Source organism: Cheilinus undulatus, linkage group 2 (assembly GCF_018320785.1).
Source record: "Cheilinus undulatus linkage group 2, ASM1832078v1, whole genome shotgun sequence".
In the NCBI taxonomy this organism is placed as follows: Eukaryota; Metazoa; Chordata; class Actinopteri; order Labriformes; family Labridae; genus Cheilinus; species Cheilinus undulatus.
In genome coordinates, this window is record NC_054866.1 from 36,600,593 (window position 1) to 36,622,589 (window position 21,997).

Genomic DNA, 21,997 nt, shown 5'->3' on the forward strand with positions numbered 1-21,997 from the left:
TAGCAATGTGAGCTTTAGCAGACTAAAGCTAATTTAACTATGTAGATAATGTATCTATACAGTTTACATAGCTGCTTTGAGAGCTTAGCTTTAGCTACGTAGCTACATTGCTACATATATCCACCATCTATAGCTAAGTAATCTTTAGCAAACGTAGCTAAAGCTGACTTAATAATGTAGATAACTTTGCTGCTGCTTTGTGAGCTTAGCTTTAGCTATATTGGCTATGTAGCTAACACAGTACATAAGCTGTGCTTGCTGTGTTAGAGTATTTTCATAGAGGATAAGCTTTTATCCTGTTTAAGCCTTTTTTATGCTTCTGCGTCGCGTTGACGGCGTAGCTACGCATAGCAAACTGTGTCAACATGGACCCTTACACTGTAGCCCAAAGCGCACCTCCAAAAAATCCTAACTATGCGTCATGGCTACGCAGACCACAAGGGCTGTGATTGGTCTGCTCAAAACGTCATCCAGGTCCTTCAGTAGGCAAAGCAGTGTGGTAAATTCACCCGTTCTCAGCCTTGACTCGTTTAGTGGTTGTACAGACCACCTCTGCAAACATCTTCCCTGTCGCCTGCACTTCAACATTTGCAACAAAAGAATTTGTTTGTTGATATAGATGAGATCCAGCTCCAAACACATCTGTTCCACCTCAGTTGCTATTGTTTATTGCTACCTGAAGATAAACAAGGATTCGGATGTGACCCCTCTGAAACCACACACACACACACACACACACACACACCCCCCCACCCCCACACACACACACACAGCCACACCTCCCCTAGCGGCATGGCGGTGAATTGCAGAGCAGCGCATTCCTTCAATGCAGAACTTCGAATGGTCAATGATGGCATCGGGTCGCCGGCATACCTACGCTGTGGACGCAACATAGAAGCATAAGTCAGGCTTTACTCTGCTTTATTAAATGCTGCTGATACTTGTGTTATCCTTACCCTTACCCTAACCCCTAAACAGAAGTTTAACTGATTTTATTTTGAAAGTTTTCCTGCCTTAAGCTTTCCATTGCAATGTCTCACAGTAATGGTATGAAAGAGTGGCAGTCAGAGATGTACGGTCTGCAGCCAGACTGTTTGGCATAAGACTGGCAATTTATTCTGTAGAGTGTAATAGTATGCGTTTGTCAAGAGTCACATTTTGCCATACCCTTGATACTATGATGTATTTTATCCTAATGGTAATATCGCTGGGTTGTAATGAGTCATGTCCCCAGACTTTTAGTACTGACCTCATTCAAAAAGACATGGGATACAAGCTGTAAAAAATGGTCAAAAAAGGAGTCAAAAATAGGCTAAACTTGTGAAAAGTAGTTAAATGTATCAAAAATAGGTTAAGGATGGCAATAATTAGTCAACAGAGGCAAACATTAATCAAATGGGGGAAAAATGTGCAGAAACAGTGATGAACAGAGGTTAAAAAGTGGCACAAATAAGTAATTTGAATATCACCAATACCAATATCTGAACCACTGTTCAGATCCAAAGTGAGGTAAGTGTTAGCCAAGATTCTAGCACCGATGCTACTGATCCAATACACATTCATCGATAATATCAATAAATCACAACCAGGGAGGGCCCGTTCTCTAGGTTTGTCAGTAGCCAAGCCAACTCTGGGAGCAGGCCTGCTTGTATGAACTGGATAATGGGGCAGCTCTCAGGGGCAGCTAACTGTGGAGTGTTATTTGGTGATGCCCAGATCACTTTGCTGATGATGCTGTGATCCTTGTGGAGACTGTAGATATCATTGTGGGGGCTCTTTACTTGCCAACTGGGGAGGCCGAAGCCTTGGGAATGCATGTCTCCTGGGCCAAACAAAGATCCAGGCATTCAGGGATGCCTTGGATGCTGCCGTCAAATCTGTGTCTGTGGTTGGAGAGAGTGTGGAAGTTGTGGAGAAGTTCAACTACCTTGGCAGTGCAGTCCATCGATCCGCCAACAGCAAGGCTGAGATCAACTGAAGACTTGGCCTTGCGCTTGGGGCAATGGGTATGCTGGGGAAGGCTGTGTGGCGGTCCTTGGTCCTCCTGGTCTGACTACATTCTTACTACCCTCAGGGCTGGTTGCAAACACCCTGGAGGGGTCAGCTGGGAAGATACTTGGAGAGATGGGGCCTGGGCCTGGCACAAGCCTGGCAATGGCCATTGGGAGGCCAGAGCAATACAGGGCCAAGGTTGACATGACAAAGTGCTGACATGTGCTCCTATACCTTACCTAACCTGACAGTGATCTGTAATGTTAGTCAGGAATTCAGCATGGTCAGGGTCCTGGGTCTCTGGGTCTCTGGGTCCTGTAATGTCACATTTATCGTAAAAATTTTGAAAAAAGTTCTAGTGTTTCTGGTAAATTTTGACAGTTTTCCATTGACCCCTTCATTTTGGTTTCAGTTTCTTAGATACTACTTTAAAGGAATCTCCTTGAGTTGGTGTAGTCATTTATAAGTGGAGAGAGCATTTAAGGAGATTGTGCTGAAGTACAAAGATTTCTTTCACGACAGCTAAGATTGCATCTCCTTTATCTGAAAAAGACATGACACGTTGAGAGACCTTGCTGTTGAGTCTATTTTCTGCAGCCTCTTGTGGCCCTGTGTCTCTCATAGCCAAGCAGGACATTTCCCATCTGCATGCCTGGCCTTGTACCACAGTCATGTTTCCAGTGCTTCATTTTCTGTTGTCTGGTTCGGCCTGACTCTTATTTCAAGGTGAGCTTTTCCCATCGGTCCCTGGGAGGAGAGAAAAAAGTGAGAGGGAGAATCCTCCAAGGTCACTTTCAGTGTCTCTCCGTTAGAGTTTGTGAGTTCCTGACAAGACGGAGACAGTTTCAATTTCTCACTGACTGTCAGGAGCTGCCTGTTTTTTAAATGCCTGCGAGACGGATATAAGCAGAGGAAGACATTCCCAGACTTTTCTGTATTATCTGAGGGGCATTCTTTTCTCCAGCCTTATCTCTCTGTCAGTAATAGGCCTTCAGTGATTCCTGCCAGATAGTTGTTGCGGATGGACTGCTAGGCAGGCAGATAGAGCAAAGATTTCCCAGATACTGTACATCTAAACCTGGCTGTTTTTCCACGTGTGTCTGCCCCTCAGCAATTGGTAAATCCCTTTGAATGGCAGTTTGACAGACACCACATCCACCTGTGCTTTAGTAGAGCAAAGAAAAAAAAAAACAAAAAGACAGGTTTGGCTTCTCATAGTGAACTTTCTTTGACCACATCCTCTGAAAAAGTCATCCTCTCCTTCTTGGTTTGATGAAAACATGGATGGTAGAGCTTTGATGTGACGTACCAGACATCTTCATCTGGTGCATTTGACTCGGAGCTAGTTGCAGCTTTATTGTTTTGGAAACAACTCACTGAGGGGAAGGATGCCGTGTCAAAACTGTTTTCAGATGCTCTGATGCTAAAGAGAAACGGACACTTCAAAGAAAGCAAACTGTAGAGGAAGGCATGTACACAGAACGAGTGCAAGAGTGACTTAAACAATAATGGCCTCCTATGGATAAAGTTAATCATATGTTAATTGCCTGGCATGTACACTGACTCTAATTTGCCAAAGTTACACCTTAATGGCATTTGGTCAACTCTACAAGTCCTCATTTTACTTCACTGCTTATTATGTTCAGGGAATTGGAGAGGAAGAGCAGAAGGGAGGAGTGGGAGTGCTGATAAGAAGTTGAAAGCAGTGGTGAGGAATGGCATGGCAGGAATAGGCTGAACTCCTGCTGTCTCCTCCATGGGGAGATCCAAAGTTGTGCTGTCCCTGCTGTAGTGTGAGGAAAAGCCCAGCCAGGGGTCTTTGAAGTACTCCTCTGTTATTACATAGATGTACTCATTTGTGTTGCCTTTTAACAATCAGCACAAAATGTGTAAAGACAGCTCCAACCTCGTCAAACAAGCAAGCTGTGCCATGCCAGGTTTCAAGAGCTTCAGAGCTTATGAACCTCATGACATCCTGAGAGATTCCCAGCAATGACTACAAATCCAAGATCAAGTTCCTGATAATGACATTTGTTATTCAGACACTTTATGGGTTTTAATCTGGCACTTGATGATCCTAGTTTATCACCAGTGTTTGGCTGGATCTGAGTCTGTAAATTACCAGCTATTTAAATGGGAAAACAATGCAGCTCATACAGTGCCTATGGAAGTATTCAACCCCTTAGATGTTTGAACTTTTTTATTGATTTTAAGAATCAACCATGGTCAATATAATTTGGCTTTTGAGACCAAAAAACAAAAATGTCCACATAAAAACAGATTCCTACGAAGTAATGTCAATTAAGTAAATATGTAATGTAAAACAAGAGACTGCATACATTTCCACCCCCTTCAAGTCAGTATTTAGTAGATGCACCTTCAGCTGCAATCACAGCACTGAGTCTGTGTGGATAGGTCTCAGTCAGGCGTGCACATCTAGACACTGCAATTTTACTCAATTCTTCTTTGCAAGTCTGCTCAAGCTCTGTCAGGTTGCATGGGGATCAGGCGTGAACAACCCTTTTTAAGTCCAGCCACAAAGTCTGTGTTAGATTGAGGACTGGGCTTTGATCTTGATGTCTTAAACCATTTCTGTGTAGCTTTTACTGTATGCTTTGGGTCATTGTCTTGCTGGATAATAGACATTCTCCCAAGCCGTAGTTCTCTTGCAGAATGAATAAGATTGTCCTCCAGGATTTTCCTATATTTTGCTGCATTCCTTTTACCTATACAGGCCTTGAAGGGCTGGCTGCTGAGAAGCATCCCCACAGCATGATGCTGCCATCACTGTGCTTCACAGTGGGGATGATGTGTTTATAGTGATGTGCAGTGTCCTATCTGATGGCCAGAAAGCATCATTTTGATCTCATCAGACCAAAGCAATTCTATTCCACTTGACCATGGAGTCTCCCACATGCCTTTTAATGAACTCTAGTTCAAATTTCTTGCAAGTTTTCTTCAATCATGGCTTTTTTCTTTGCCAATCTCCCATAAATCTTTGACTGCTAAAGAACCCAGGCAACAGTTGTTGTGTGCAGAGTCCCTCCCATCTCTGCTGCTGAAGCTAGGAGTCATCCAAGTTAATCACTCTGAGAAAGCTATAGGGTCACTTTTACCAGAGCTGGACAACATTTCTTATTAAAGAAGTGCAAAGGACTGCACTGGAACTGTTTCTAGGTGGAAAAAATGGTTTTGCTCTGCATGAGTGTGTGGTATTACAGTATGGTTTATTTGTACTACAGGTTGCTAAACAATGGCTGCTGCTAGTGAATTGACTAGTTCGGATGAAGCTATAGCAGGATTTTTATCAAATCAATTAAAAGCTTTTCTTGTGGAAAGGATATATTTGTTCCTCCCCAAATGTAACTTTGCAAAGTAGACAGATTGGCCAGATTCCATGCCTGTCATCAGGCAAATCCATTTTGCAAAGCTCCAGTCTGAAATATTTGTGTCAGTTCTAAAAATGGATCAAACCAATCAGCATCATATGAGGAGAACAAGGGAGTAGCTATGGGGGGGTTTGATTGTACTGAAAGCTGCTAGCAATGACTGCCGCCAGTGTAGCATTCAGCTCAGATGTAGCTATAGTATAGTGACAGTTTCATGAGAACCGGACCACATTTCTTTATTATGTAAGGAGCAAAGGACAGTGCTGACAGCTTTTCATGAAGGACAAGATGTCTTTGCTTTTCTCCTGATCTGCTTTGCCATGAGTTTGTGATAGTTACAGGGGAGTATACATTGTACTGTAAGCTGCAGCCACGGCATGAGCTTTATCCACATACAAACTCCCCTGCTCATAACTCTGGCCGCACCAGTCTGCCAAACTCAGGCTTCTACTGGAGCTGGACTTGTCCACTACCTTATTTTGTCCTGTCACTCTGATTGGCCCGTAATGAATGTGACATACAGAACCTTCATCCAGTCGCCTTGCAAGATTTTTTTGAAAAGTCCTGCTCTTCCAAAATGCTTTGTAAAGGAGATTTCTCAGATGAATGTGCATATCAAATCGAAGATGAGGGTCTCTGGGTCTCATGTTCATCCCTTGCTTGTTTATTGTCTCAAGAATAAGTCGGATGATTTCATTCAACTTTTGCACAAATGTCCGCTCTGACTAAAGGGTGAACTCATTTGATTTGTGAGGTCACAGGTCAAATGTGAAGGTTATAAGGCCTCATGTTCACCCCTTGCTTGTAGACAAAATATCTGAAAAACACTTTGAGGGACTTTCTCCAAATTTGGCACAAATATCTCTGACCCTGTAATGAACTGACTAGAATGTGGATGTCCAAGGTCAGGTCATTGGGCTTCATGCTCATTTTAATGAGTAACTGTTCTAGAAAAACCATCCTCCCTTCTTCTTTACCAGTACTTGTTTGCCTGTGGATGCATTTAAGTGCCTGGTGGCATTTCTTTAGTGATATCATGTTTGTGATACCACAACTGTGAACCCATCCGTATGACACATGGTCTTCAGTAAACCCAAACTAAACATTTAAGCCTGCAGAGGAAGGCTTTGTATTTTAGGGGGACAGTATTTCAGAGTGCATGAGTCTGTGTGGATGTACCATTTAACTAAAAATGACAGCTTTATTTTGGTTAAGCCTATTGTAAATCTGCAGACAGAGCCCTTAAGCTCCCTGAGGGTTTTTAACAGGTCTGGGAATATTCTTAATTCAGAGCACCAGAAATGTGTTTAATAATTCACCTACACAGATAGTGTCCTCCCTCTCCATCACTCTCATCTCCCTCTCTCTCTCGGCCATTTGCAAGGTCAGTGGGTGCAGAAGGTTGGGCTTTAGTTGATTCTGTCTTCGTCACTTTCCTCCTCAGATCTGCAGGCTGCGACAGAGAGCAGAGCTGCTGTAAACAGTGGACGTGTGCCAGCCGGGAAGCAGCAGCGGCAGCATGCTTGTTTTGCGCTCAGTTTGAAGACTTGTTTCTAGGTTTCTGTTTTTAAGTGAAGGCCGAGTGGTTGTGTGAAAGCGTGCGTACAGCCCACAGTATAAGGGACGCACTTCACTCAGAGCCTGTTTATTCTCCAGCTGACGTGGAGGAGAGGGAGCGCAGGCTGAACTGTTGGTTTTGGGCATCTCTCTGTGCCGGGAAGGAGAGGACTAAAAGCGCTGACCTGCTGGGATTTAAAGACATCCATTTATTCTATCAGGACTCCCTTTCTGGATCATTTAAGGACAGGCTGAAACACTCAGGAAGGATGACTGGTCTGAATCATGCACCAGCGCTGTGTAATTTCTCCTGTGAAGCCAGCCTCGCCACCAGCACCACCAGCACCATCCGCCCTTAGAATAAAGCTGCTGTGATCCAAGTCAGCAGCATCACTGTTGTCTAACAGCTGGGATTTACACTTTACAATGTCTTGAGACGCGACAGGGCAGCTACAAACATGATGACAGTGAGTATGGGCTCCTTTAAATGCTTCTGGTGTCCATCTAGGCTACTTTTAGCTCGTCTCTGGGGGGCTTCTATTCGTGCCAGCCGGTGACTTTAATTCTGAGCGATAATCGTGGATGGACTGTGTGCGTGTGTGAGGTGGGGGGGTCAGTGTGGTCACAGCTGTAGTGGGTGTCATCCAGCTTGGGATATTGGGCGTTTCTGTCAGGGCTGTTGCCTGGGGGATATCAGGTTCCTCGTGGGACTTTTTGGGAACATTACATCATAAGAGTAGCCAATGAGGAACTGAAGTAAACGCACGCGTAAAATCCTAATGACCTTAATAATGTCTCTTTATTACTCATTAATTGTCGCTTTAATGTTGCCAGATGTAGTCATGCAACTGTCACGCGGGCAGGAGTGCGCGCGGTGCACGCGGTGACTGGGCGTTTACATGCTGTTGTGTGTCCCCAAACCACTAAAATAGAGAGTCGTGGGGGGGGGGGGACTCTTTCTTTGACATAAATTAAACGCCCCCTCCCCTTTCGGCTGAGGGGTGGGGACCGGTGCAGCTGTCAATTTGCATGTATTTTTTGTGTGGCTAAACCCTGCCTGTATGGTCTGCCTGCCTGCCTGCCTGCGCTTCGGTTAATCCCACAGCGGATCAGCTTTAGCGCTCCAGCCTGCCTTCCTTCTTGCAGCTCCTTCCTCTCACCCCCTCTCTCTCTCTCTCTTTCATACACAGGCACTTTAAATGATTGCATTATTTTAATCGGGGCTCATGTGACCGTCACGTATTGACGCGATCATATCTGGCACAGCACAAATTGAAGGGAAAAAAAGGATCGAGTGACCGAGATTTGAAACGCGATCGCTGCGTGGATACTCTCGTCTGCTTCTACGTAACGGTCTCCTTTTACTTTGAAGAGGAAGGAAAATAACCCACCCGCCTCATGAATCCGTGTTTTTTAATAGCACTACTTGAAGGGTGACAAAGCCAAGATGACAGGCTGGTTCACACACCGCCGGGACTGGTGACCGTGCAGTGATCCAGCGCGTTAGATGAGCACGTCGGTAAGGCTTCCTCCTCCGCTACATGCACTCTCAATTTATGCTACACTTTCACGCCTGTGTAGACTTTTCATTTGGCACATTTTCATAATCGTGACTGGGCTTGTTTTGAAGTAAAACGCCGGTTTTACGCACGGCATTAGGCCATAAGTAGGCTGGTAATGTGTGCCCTTAAATCCTCCCCCCACAGCCAAACAACCCACAGAGGAGCTCCTCGTGGTTTTGTGTCAGACAACTGCAGAAAATGATCCAAAGTGAGCGAATATGGGGGTTTACATGTAATTATGTCTGTCTAGACTGCAAACAGAAGAGGAGTCACATTCTGGAGGAGGTATCATAACACTGCCTGTATCTCTTGGAGGTACCAGCACCCCTTTGGCAATGCATTATGTAACCAATGCTTTTTAATGACATATTTGTGACACTTCTTCATAGTAAATATGGCCTTGTGACCTCATTTGTGCATCCAGCAGCACCCAAGTCATGCAGCGTGCCTTCCTTTAGCCTTCACTGTCATTAATAGAGAAATTTCCTTGGCATTAAGTGGCTTAAGTCTCTGCTCAGCATCACCAGTCTGAATATCCAGTCTCTCAAGTTGCTGAGTCATATTGCAATGCCCAACATGGATATTTTCTGCAGAGTCCTTTGACGTCAACAGCCGGTTTCTACACAGGTGCAGTCTGGCAGTTAAAAGGAGTCCTATTGTTGTTATAATTAGGGTTAAACTGGATGTATCACATCCTTTCCCTCATGAGAAGAAAAAGAGACTAATCTAAGTCCTCATTGTCTTAACCAGCAATCGGCAATCTTCATAATTAATTTCTTTTCCAGAGCAGCTCATAATGTGGATCACGTAGGAATGTGTCGTTAATTTCTCTTTGCCCTGAGAGAAATTTTGCTGCTGCTTGCTTTTCATTAACTTTTAAAAGTGTTGTGAGGCGCTGTGATAATGCACTCCTGTGGAGAGAGAGAGAGGGAGAGAGAGGAAGACTGATAACTCAGGGAAGAGAAGGCTCAGGTCATGATGGAGATTTGTGAAGGCGCTGTAAACAACATGGACGTTTTCATTAGCCGTGAACTCATCAGTCAGGAGGTGATTTGGGCTCTGTAGGAGGATCACTGTCAAAGCTCCAAAACAACAACTTCTGCTCCATCCATCCGTGTCACAGTATGCTGTATTTTCCCATTGACATGTCAGTGTCACTCATTCTTTCCCCCCTTCATAACACCGTGTTTTGTCCCTGTGGTGCTGTGCAGATGTAGCAGTGGGTGGTGGGATATTATTCTGACACATCCAGCCACACGGACTCCGCCTTTGCTGTGTGTGTCAAGTGATACACAAGCCCACACACGGGACAGAGGAATTTGAAAATCTGTTAGCATAGTTTTGTAGCACTGAGAAGCTTCGGAGCAGCACAGAAGGCTTGAAAACACGTCGAAAAAGTTCCTGCGGGACAGGAAGAGCTTTGTGGTAGTCGGTCTCTAACCACAACACAAGAGTGACTAATCTAAATCCACACACTTCCCTAAATTCTCTTTTTATTTTCCTCTTCAACTTCCTACTTACCTCCTATTTTGTCTCTTCTATGCTAAAGTCTGTTGGTCAGAAAGATGGCTTTCCATCAATGTGTTTGGTACCACTCAAAGTTTCTGCTTGTATCAGAGGATGTTCCTTTCCTAGTGTTTGTTTATCGGGTTTGCTGTTGGGGTTTTCCCTAAATAGTAGAACAAAGACAACTATTTAGACCTGCACTATTACTAAAGTGTCATGACAGGCAGTCATGTGAATAGTTTAAGGCATGCAGGGCACCACGGATTCATCAAAGGGCCCAATGTGCCACAACCTGGGAGGCAGAGTAAAGTGCCACAAATGTCGACACGCGTCGCTCATCAGCCCAGGTCAAGCCCGACAGCATTTCTTTAAATGGCCTTTTCACTCTGGTAAATCTGCCAGCAGTTTTTGGGCCTTTGGGACATCTACAGTATGACCAGGGGCTTGTGGCAACCCTACTATTCACCCAGATGGTACTTTAGGCTGTGCTTACTCGCCACATCCACCCCTTACTTCCAGGGTTGTGTCAATCCTCCTTCTTACCTGATGGTGCCCTCAGGTGGCCTACCCACCACATCTATGCATTCATCCTCAATCTTTGGCCCAAACGTGCCTCAAAGCTCAGCACAGTACTCTATTTGGTTACAGTTTGTCTTATTATAGAATAATGGTCGACAAACTCTGATATGGAAGCCCTTGGTGGACATGGGTCCATAGATTTAATTTAGTCCAGCTGGGAATCTTACAAGTAATATATATGCCTTGTTTTTTCAGCGATTCAGAAGCACAAGAAACATATCTTAAGGCTTAACTTAACTTACAAGTGTGGGCAATGGTAGCATTGTTTTGTTTTCTAGATCCCTGAGAAATTATCCATCATTTTGAGGAAAAAAAAAGGCTGTCAACTTGAGATAATGACTTAAATTATTCCATTATGGTAGGAAAACGAGCTTTGTTATCCCAAGATGATGTGAAAAATAATCTAGATCTTGATCTAAAATTAGCTTGTTATCTCAGGAAAAATGTTGTTACCTTAAGATAAAGAGATAAATAAGTAAATATCTGAAGGAAACAGCTTAAAAAACACCCTTGGAAACTGTGCCAATAAATTAAACTGATGTTTATCCACGTAGGGCTTCGGTACTCTTGTTCTTTACTAGTCCCTCACTCCTTTCTTGTTTCTTTGTTGTTCCAGGATTACCGGGAGGATGGCATGGACCTGGGGAGTGATGTTTCCAGTCGCTCCAGTTCAGAGTCCAACTCCAACAAGGTTACACCATGCTCCCCCTCTCTGGACCTGGCCACTTTGGAGGACTACAAATCCTCCCCGTCTCTGGACCTGGTCACCTTAGAGGACTACGAGGAGGACGAGGACTACCAAGAGTACAAGAAGAAGGTGATAGAGGAGTGGGAGAGCGAGTACGGAGAGGACTACACCTCTCCACAGCCTGCTGGTCAGGAGGAAGGCAGTGGTGGGGGAGGCGTTGCAGGGGAGGAAGGCCTTGGGGAAGGCTACAGGAAGACGGTGAACAGTCGGAGCCTGGCTGAAGAATTCCAGGATGTGAAGTCAGTCCCACCTCTCCCAGCCCCCGGAGGACGCACTGCAACCTCAACTGCAGCCGTCCCAGATGAACTGAAACAGAACGGCAATGTGATTTTGCCGAGGAGCAGCCAGCTCCACTCCCCTGGTACACCTAAGGGGGGCACGGGGACTCCTAAAACCAGCCATCGCGGCTCCAGTCAGGGCAGGGGGAGCCGCAGCGCTGGGGGAGTTGGAGGCGGCGGCGGTGGTGGAGGAGGTGGAGGCAGTGGAGGTACTGCGGGACGAATGGGGGGATATAAAGAAGAGGAGAGTGCAGAGGAGGAGCCTCTGCCCACCATGGACTGGGCGGCCCTGGAGAGACACCTGGCTGGACTGCAGTGCAGAGAGCAAGAGAACCAGAACCTCAACCACAACCAGAACCACAACATGGGCAAGACGAACTACACCTCGGTGAGTGTCGGCAGATTTTACATGTACTTATGAATGTGTAATCTAGCTGTTATCTGTGTCAGATGGATCCTGGAAGCATGAGGTTAGGGGGGTAAAGGAGAGGGATTAGTCATGTAATGTAGCACTAAGCTATGTGGCCCAACTATTAACCATCTCTGCAGGTCTGGGAAATCTCCATAAATCCAACACTGCAAGAAAACCAGACTAGGTTACACTTCAAAAGCAGAGTCATATTTTAATACCAAGGGGTGTTTAATGTTAACTATTTGATGATCTTTCATATTTAACTCCAGTTGAATAGATTTTTCCTGACCTCATAGAGCTTTTAACCTAATTTTTAAAAAATCTAGACATCCTTTGTTGTTGCTGTGTGGTGTTTCCACCAGAAGAGGTCAGTGTTGCATTGACATTCTACAGAGAGGTTGCTGCAGGCCTTTCATTTCCACACCAGCGGCCCCACCAGCACTGAAGGCCTTTATGATTCATTTACCATCTCATGACATCATTCAGTTTGAGCAGAGCCAGAGTTTTATGGTTTAATGTTTGTGGCTCCAAAAGGGTGTAGCTTTAAAAAGGGAGGAGCAGGAGGAAAATTGTTTACAGCCGCCAGAGTTGCAGTGCAAGTGAGGGCAAATGTACATCTGTGACAAGGGAAATCGGTGGTCTCTTTTGGTATGCAAGCACCAAGACCCTTTTTTTCTTAGTGCACACGGACAATGGCTGCAGCCAGTGCCATTGTGAGTGTGTTGTGTGTTGTGTTTCTTTGTTTGTCTGTCCTGGAGGCCCCCTCTGTCTCCCTGAGGCATGTCAGGAATGCAGCACAAGGAGTGGGGGGATGAGAGGAAGGAAGGAAGGGAGGAAAGGACAGGAAGATAGTGTCTTTAGGACCCTGCAGTTTGGGGTCACATGTGTGGGCATACGAATGTGTGTCAGTGTTCATTACCTGCTGTCCAGCTTAAACCAGAAGGTCATCTCATGGCAGGCTTTAGTCTCTGGGAAGTATGCTCTGTCTGTCTCCTTAGGCTGTGTGCTGTGATGTAATTGAGGTGAAAGAAAATGTCTTGAACGAGAGCCTCTCTCACTACAGACGCATTATTTAAGAGAAGGTTAATGTATTGCGTTAGTCCCACAAGAAATGTGGTTTTCCAGATACATTAAAACATGCTAGTGTTACTGAAGTTGTATTAAGTCATTTTTTAGTCAGACTAATACACCTAGATAACATGGTTGGTGTTTTATCTACTCTTTATTGTATTCAGTCAACTAGTAAAGGTGAGATGAAAGTTAGGAAACTGCTAACATGACGCACAATTTATTTAATGCAGAATGTGGATAAAGTTAGCCGCAGTAGCACTGCTTGCCTTCAGTCCTCTTTGCAGGTTAACATCCATAACCTGACACACCAGATAGATGGTTTCATATACCCTATGCATGGAAATATTCCACAAGCAGGGCAGGACTGTTTAAAAAAATTCTTCAAAAGTGACTGAATGAACATTCTGTCCAATCAGAGCGACTAGATAGTACACATGTGCAGCTCCAGTGCTTGCCTCAGCTCTTCAGGCTAGCCCTGCCATATCGTTTGAATGGCTTACTGGTGACTAAAATTCATGCCAAAGCCTATTGAGAGACATGCAAAAACATGTTCTTTGCTAAGAGAAGCTGCATCCAAACTGATGGCTGCTGGTTTACAGTACAGTACAACACAGTTCTCCTCAAATGACACTTTCAGCTGAGCACAAACGATGTGGACTGGAGCTTTTCAGTGTGGATTGACTTGATGCAAACATGGCATCTGGTTATATTTGAGAACAACCTGACACAGTGATAGGGCAGAACTGCACTGTATTTACAAGATGCTACTGGTGCTATCAGTTCACTGTTGTTTGCATGGGTTTGAAGGATATTATGGCAGGATAAGGTGGCTTCTAGTGGCAAGCAGGCAGCAGTTAGACAGAGCAGCTGATGTGGGATTTAGGGCCTGAGCTGATGGAGAATATAAAGAATTATGTCAACCAACCAATTACCACTGCTGACTTCAGAATGATTATTTATTTCATAGAGGTGTATGATATTAATGTCAGAAGCAGCTTATAATAGTTTAAAAAGTTAATTATCAGTATCAGCAGCAGGGATTGATATTAACAACCACCAACCTGCCAAATGTTTTCTTATTTTCCTCTGTTTCTCACATTGAGAAGGGCAAGGAACAAGAAAAGAGGTAGATGACAAGGAATCAGGAGAGCTGGATAAGAAAATTTCCAGGATTTTCTTGTATTTTCCTTTCTCAACATACAATATGGTGATAGTCATGCATTGATAATAGCCTATCCATGTCCACAAACTCTCTGTCTCAAAGCTGCAGGCTTGCCAATACAAAGTGAAAACTTCTGTTTGTCTGCAAAATTAAAAAGGCCAGATGTCCTTTTACAAGGGGAAAACTGAAATGTAGAGAGCAGATGTAAAGTCTACAGTACCCAGCTAAAAAGGGGGTATATTTCTACCATCCATAACAGAAATTGGCATAGTTCAGTCAATAAATTTGATTCTCCCTGCACAAAGACAAGGACTGTAGTCATAATAAATGGCCTAATCAAGCTGTAACTATAGCTGAGCTTAACTATGCATGTAAATGTAGTGACTGTCTGAAGTGCAGCCTTAATCTTCTGTTTACACATTCACAGTAATCACCATTTACTCATTCTCACTTGAAGGAACTGGAGAAAAGGCCTGCTGTTGTCGATATAAAGCTTATCCCAGAGGGTGATAAAATGCTACAGCCTCTTACATGAAAACTCTCCAAAAAAATGTCCCTCAGATTTTGATGGCTGAGAGCAGATAAGAAATCGGTATTATCCATGTAATCCCGCCTGAGTAGAGAGCAGAGGAGATATGCCAGAAAAGACCAGATAAACAAGGTCATATCCTGGACAATCCCACTTTGAAACTCATGTTCTGAGCATCTGAAGTGTAATTTGACCCTTAGGATTTTCTTTGTCATTCCTTTAAGCTCCTTTATGTGTTAAAAGTTAGCACTGACCCTCTGCTAACCTGCTAACAAGAGTGCAAAAGCAGTGAAGTGTCATTTTAAGAGCAGACAAAACTCCCTGAAGACATCCACAGTGTCTTTCTATGTCAGGGAGCATCTGAGTTTGTTATTTCTTAAATTTTCACGACCTTTGCAGACACCCTGGAGGAACGCTGCTCGTGTGTGAGAGAGAGGGGGGTCTACTGGTGCTTTTAAGATGTTGTTAAATATTTAGACATCCACGCTGGCGGAACCCACCAGCGAGAGAGATGATGCATGTGTTCATGTACAGAGGGCTCCGTCTGCCTGGGATGCTGTCGGGGGCTCCACAGGGATCCAGATATTCATGCTTCAGTAGAGCTTCAAAAGCATTTGTGTTCTAAGAGAGACAGGACACAGTAAAGCTCTGAGCTAATAATCGGTGCTGGTGGCTGGAAACGCCTGGAGACTGGATCAGCTGGTCTCCAGTTAGACACTGTACACATCAGTATCATACAGTCTGATGTATATGAAGAAAATGTTTGGCTTCAGATGAATGAAATAAGCTCCAAATTAGACATTTTTAGCACTGTTGCCTCATTGCAAGAATGTTCTTGGTTCATTCAGGAAGGGTCTTTCTCTTACCCTTTTTCAACTGAGCTGGTGCTAGTGCCTGGCTTATAGAACCAGTTCTTTCTGTTTCCACCAACAAAGCACCCACTCCAGGTGCTAAACACTGGCACTAAGCACTAGCACTAGCACCGAACGAGCACCTGGTTCTTTTGATGGAAAAGGGGTACCTATGCATTTGTGGGTTCTCTCCTGGTATTTGGACATCCTCCTGTTTAGTTACTTGGTGACTCTAAATTGTCTGTCTGCATTAATGTACCTGGTTGTTTTTCCAGCCCTGTATGCCAGCCCTGTGATTGACTGGTGGCCAGTCCAGAGTGGAACCCACCTCTAACCCATTAACAGCTGATTGGCTCCTGCCCCCCCCTTCATGACCCCTTATGGGACACCCATCCACCCATTATCTATGGATGGATGGATGAACAAGCCCAACTGTGATGGTATCTTATGCATTCTGAAATAAAAGTCATGATCATTTTTGGAGCAACACCTGCAAGCTAGTTCAGGCAGACAACACAAGCTGCACTGATTTCATATTTGACATGCATCATGATCCAGTTACCTGATTCCCAATCTGCTCTGTTATGTTAAGCTTTACCTTCAATTTCAACTGCGCTCTTGCTATGAACCTTCCACCCCGGCCTCTACCTGTACATTCAGACTGGGCCTTTAAGATACCATCTCAGAGGTTGGTTTACCTTTTCTTAATTAAGTTTTAACCAGAGTAACTGTATTTTTACCTGAGTAAATAATCCTGTACTTTTTCTGCCTCTGTTGACTACACTGTAGCACATGCCAAGTGGGGTCGCACAATATTACTGGCATAGTGTCTTCTTCATAGTATCTGTCTCGATCAATCATTGGTTCTTGAAAAGAAGGAATGACTCTATATTGGGTGGATAGGCCCTCTATTTTTATTGCCAGGGCATTACAGCAGGTATTGATGTTTGATTTTTGCAAAGCTGTATCAATGTGACAGCCTTATCCTGCACCATTCACATCTCATCGTCTGCTGACTCTTCTGGCTTTCCTCTGTCTCACCAAGCTAAATAACAGCACTAACAGCTTCAGGCAGTCACTAGAACCCAAATTTTACCCTCCTTACATTTTTTGAACCATCAAAATGGGCTGGGTTAAGGGTTTTTTTCTATGAGTGAGTAGTTGAGTAAGAAAGAAAGAGAAAGAGGTGCATGCAATTATGGAGGGAAATTGGGAAATTTAGCTCGGTATTAGTAGAGCTGGGCGATATGGCCTAAAATTGATATCCCAATATATTTTTGCTATATCCCGATACACAATATATATCGCAATATTTTGCAATGGCCTCTCAGTAGCTGTATTTAATTTGGCCCCAAATGACACTAGTTTGGTGATAAAAATAGACTGTTCTATTGGATTTTTTATCAAATTGTTTGCAGAAAGGGTAAAAATCTATATAAATTCAAATTTAGCAGTTTTATTTTGAAAAGGACTTCATTCAATTTTTAATTAATAAATCAAAAATACATAAATCATGAAAAACTCGATATTTTACAGTTTATGGAAAGTTCTGAAATGTTTTCTGTTATGTTTAATATTGCTGATTATAAAATGATTCTTTCCCTCATTAAGGGTGAAGCAAACCTACACAAAACTCACCAACCAGGAATGCAGCCAAAGGCCAAAACCCTGCAGTCTAGTCCTCCATTCAGGCTCACAGCTGTGATTATATTCATCTGTTATCTGTGCTGATGAACGCTGGACCAGTTTCTGACAAGTTCATAACATGAAAGTGTCTTTAAACCTTATTCACGAAGCTCTCCTGTGTGATCATGGGGAACAAAAGATTGTCTGGAGGCGGAAACATTTTAACTCCTCATTGTTGGTGTTTTGAACTATTAGACTGAGATACGGCTCCATAGTTGTGGAGAAGTGGATCACAATTGTCTGCTGCTGCACCGTCTTCTCTCTGATATGTACGACTCCGGCAGGGAGTTTTCCGCAAAACGTTCACGCCCAGACAAATCTCGTATTCTGGCATATTTTAACAAACACAGTGTGAGTTGGACCTCTTCCTTTTCAAAGTTGAATGACTGTTCAAGGCTGCAGATCCAGCGCTGTTTTTCATTGTCCATCTCAAAACGCAGCTAACTCACAGCTAACTTGCCACGCTGCTCTGTTTACCTTCATTTCCTTGCTTCTCTTACCAACAATACAAAAACCTGCATGTGCGGAGGAGTTTTCTGGATGGGCGGGGGAGAGAGAGCTCTTTACTGTGAGAGATGCATTCAGGGACAATCCAGTAAGAAATGCATGCTGATGCCTCAAAACTTCTACATAATATATACTTCATGTTCGCGATGTAGTCATTTTATACATTGTGCTTGGAAATAAGTATTAGGTATGAGGTTTACTGTTAACACTATGTCTGAGGAAACTTTCAATTTTTCATTGCATTTGACCTAAGAACATGACACCCAAGGGGACTATAACCATGGCCTTAACCTTTGGCTGACCCTTAAGCCCGTTTCAGACTGGGAGCATGTTTTGCTGCTTGCGTGTGCCGCCCATGTCTGCTCCTGCTGGTGCGGCTTTCACACAGGAGTTTGCTGTGTGTCAAACGTATCTCCCAGCTAAAAGCCCTGTCCTTCTTTTTAAGTTCTACCTGAATAAACCCCCCGACAAGCAACTGTATTCAGTGAACAACAGTGGAAGTGTGTTGGGAACGATTCAAAACAAAAGCATTCTGTACAAGTGAAAGGAATTTCCCTACAGAAATGCTAAACCAGGCTTTTAATTTGAAAAGCACAAACCAGAAGTGCACTCATCCTGTGTTTATCTTTCCTGTGATAGACTCTACCAGTATAGAGACAGAAAGCTTCACTAATAGTAGATCTTTAGAGAACAACTTTGTCATACAGGCGCATTTAAACTTGTGGCCGTCCTCAGGGTTATCATGAAACACATTGTAAACATATTCTATGTGCACGTGTGCTACAACAAGGTAAATAGGGCTCTCCATTTATCATTTTCCTGTCTAATATGGTTCATAGCCTCATGCTGCGCGGAAGAAATAAGCGAGACTTCGAATCTCTAAACTCTCCGCTCCTGAGCTGCGCGTATCCGGTGCATGAGCTGCAGCGCTCATGCAGGCAGTCTGAAAGCCCTGACTTGTTAACATGCAATCAAACTGAAAATCCAGGCAGGTTGAAGTCGAGACATGCCTGTTACACTCCCAGTTTGAAATGGGCTATAAGATGGCACCAAAAGCCCATTTGTGTAGCATGACAGGAAACAGTTTGCAAGGCAATGTCCAGTTGTGCAAGCTTTTTTTCCCAGTCTGAAATTTGAATGAGTTTTGTTTTTGCAGGTCTGACTATTTAATTTGCAAAAAAGCTACAGTATATTGGTGATATACCTAGAAAGCTATGCTGATTCTCCTCCATTCTTCTCCAATGACTGCTCCTTTGTGTTCTTGCATCAACACTGAATGCTTTGGCAGCCAGCTCTGTCATCAATCCCTTCATTTATCCTCTCCTGTATTAATGTACCGGTCATTCTGGTGCAGGTGTGTTTAGTTTGGGTGTGGTTCTTGGCTGCTGTAATCTCAGCATCTGCCTGCAGGCTGTGGCTGTAGAAGTGGGTGTTGATGCTGGTGGAGGGGTTTCAGGAACACTCATGAGGATGAAGGCCATGCTGACCCATTTGTAATTTGTTTCTAATGAACTCTAGTCGCGTGGCAGAGAGGGGCCCACAGGGACCTCAAGCACACACGGGGAAACTCAATCCTTAATCCTCCATTTAGCTCCATGGCCCTGAAAGGTAAACAATAATATTTTTCTCCGGAGCTGCTCTTGAGTTGAAAAAAGCCCAGTTGGGGTCAGTCTACATGTATGGCTAGCCTCATTCTTTCAGAGATTTACCTGTGTGTTGTTGCATTTTTGAAAAGTATTAAATCCATGCCTGGAGGCGACTTCTTTTTCAATCTCTGAGCGTGCACACCCAGACTTACTCATATAATTTAAAAGCACCCTCAAGGCAAAACTGTGCTTATAAAGATAGGACCTCTGCTGAGACCTGCAGCGCTGTCTCGCTCTAAATCCAGTCACATACACACCAACTAAAGTTTTCCGAAGCATGACATATATTGAACAGTCTTATCAAATGAACACTGAGAAGCACGTATATCACAAAGACGAAGCAATTTTCACCTTCACCCAGCTTTGCTTCCTTATTCTCCTCAAAAATGTGACCTCCATGAATGATAATAACCAGAGATTGGCTTACCATCTTGTTAGCACTGCAGGATCAGCTCTTAAACTTTATTGACACAGCTGTAAAGGTGACTTCCATCTTTAATGACTAAGAAAACACTTGCATGGCCTTTTACCACATGCACAACATTCTCCAAAGTTTCCAGAGATCTTTAATATCGTATATAAATTTACCAAGACTTCCCTCGCCCCAACAGACAGAACTTTCCATTGTGAGGCACATGCACAGCTGAGATTTTCAGGAGTACATGTGTGAATACAGCTTATGACTTCTGTAGCCTTTTAGGAGCTCAGCATTTTAGATAATAACCTCAGATGATGAAAATATTATTAAGAAATTAAAAAAATTTAGAAAATGGATCCATGGGGTATGATGAAAGACAGTATCAAGTTGTATTGTGGGCCTTGTAGGATCCAGAAGGATCCAGCACAGTTACAACTTCCATTTACCAAGCAGAGACCTCAAGCACAATAAGACTCATATTGAACAGCCATCTTCCAAAGTGGTGTTGGCATTGTGAAGGGATAGAAGGAAGAGGGAGATGTAGAAACGGGCGAGAAGGGAGATGAAGAAAGACAGAAGATTGAGACGCAGTAAGAGAGAGGGGAGATTCAAAGAGAGAGGAAAGGCAGATGTAGAACGGCAGAAGATTGAGACGCAGTAAGAGAGAGGGGAGATTCAAAGAGAGAGGAAAGGCAGATGTAGAACGGCAGAAGAGGGAGATGCTGGAAAAAAGAAGAGAGATACAGAAAAAGACAAGAAGGAGATGCAGGTAGGGTGAAGGAGAGACAGAAAAGGAGGACAAATGAAATGCAGAAAGACAGAAGAGGGAAATGCAGTTAAAGGAGAAGTGGGAGAATTAGAAATAGAGAAAAGGTTGATACATAAAAAGAGAAAAATAAGCAGAGCAACAACAGTGAATGGGATTTTTCTAGCTGTCCTGGCCCTGAATGCACCTTAAATTTATCAGTGTAAGAGAAGGAAAAAGAGGGATTTGTAGAAAGAGAGAAGAGGAAGATGCAGACAAAAAGAAGAGGGAGATGTAAAAAGAGGGTAACCTCGCAAAGCAGATGGATACGCCCGTTTTCATGCGTCTCACTGACGAATCCATCTTGCAAAGCTCCTGTCTGAACTGTTTGGGCCCGGTTAGAAAGTGACAGGACCAATCAGTGACAAGGAGCAGTGCTTTTGGGCGCGGCGGAGTCTTGAGGTAAGCAAGCAGCAACAAGAGGCCATGCAGATATGGCTGAAGAGATTAGCATGGATGCTGCTAAAGCATCAGTTTTATCAGAACTTGATGACATTTCTTCATTAAAGGAAGAACAAATAACAGCAGTGAGTTGTTTTCTTTTGCAAAACGACAAAAGTCATGTATTGACATGTCTACATTTGCCATGGTTCGCGTTATGCAGTTCTCTATGGATTTACTCCTCAGTAGCAGCTACGTCACGTGTTTTGTCGCTCTGATTGGTCTGTAAAGATGTGACAGACAGAACATTCATCCAATAACCCTCTGAGTTTTTTTTTAAAGCCTCTGCCCTTTCCCAAACACTGTGTATGAGAGGTTTTCCAGAGTGGATGTGTGAAACAAATCCATCTGGTGTGTCAGGTTAGAAGGAGGGAGAACAAGCAAAGCAACAACAGTGGGTAACATTTATGGCTGCCCATCTTACCTTATTCTCTCATAAATGGCTATAATGCTAGTAATGGTGGTTACTAATATGTGAAGAATTGGCAGTAGTTGCCATCTGATAGAGTACTAAACATTCTAATCTTAGCATTATCAACTAAGATGATAATAAAATGGAGAGAACTGATACTGGTTATTATAGCAGGTCAATGTTAGCAGCCCTTAGATTCACTTTAACACTGATAATGATAATAGATGTAAGGCTGATGTTGGTAGTTGAAGCAGTCATAAGCGCTCAGGTCCACAGCAGAAGGAAGTCGATGTTCATAATAATGGTGTAGTGTGTTTGGTATTTGCAGGAACTGGCATTTGCATACCAATCATTTTAATATTAGCATTAGCAAGAATAATGATGATGAAAATGGGAGGTAGATATAGCTGTTCAAGTTCAGTCAGATTGTAACACAGTAGCATCCA

The 21,997-nt window shown here is 43.6% G+C and overlaps 1 protein-coding gene across 3 annotated transcripts in view; it reads left to right on the forward strand.

Annotated features, from left to right (window-relative positions):
• The window catches only part of schip1 (schwannomin interacting protein 1), a 393,999-nt gene that overhangs the window by 315,106 nt on the left and 56,896 nt on the right, over positions 1-21,997 (forward strand). For all 3 annotated transcript variants that reach the window (XM_041801639.1, XM_041801622.1, XM_041801630.1), the window contains one exon: positions 11,202-11,999. In XM_041801639.1, the coding sequence (XP_041657573.1) occupies positions 11,202-11,999 (798 nt within the window). The remainder of the gene's footprint in view (positions 1-11,201; positions 12,000-21,997) is intronic.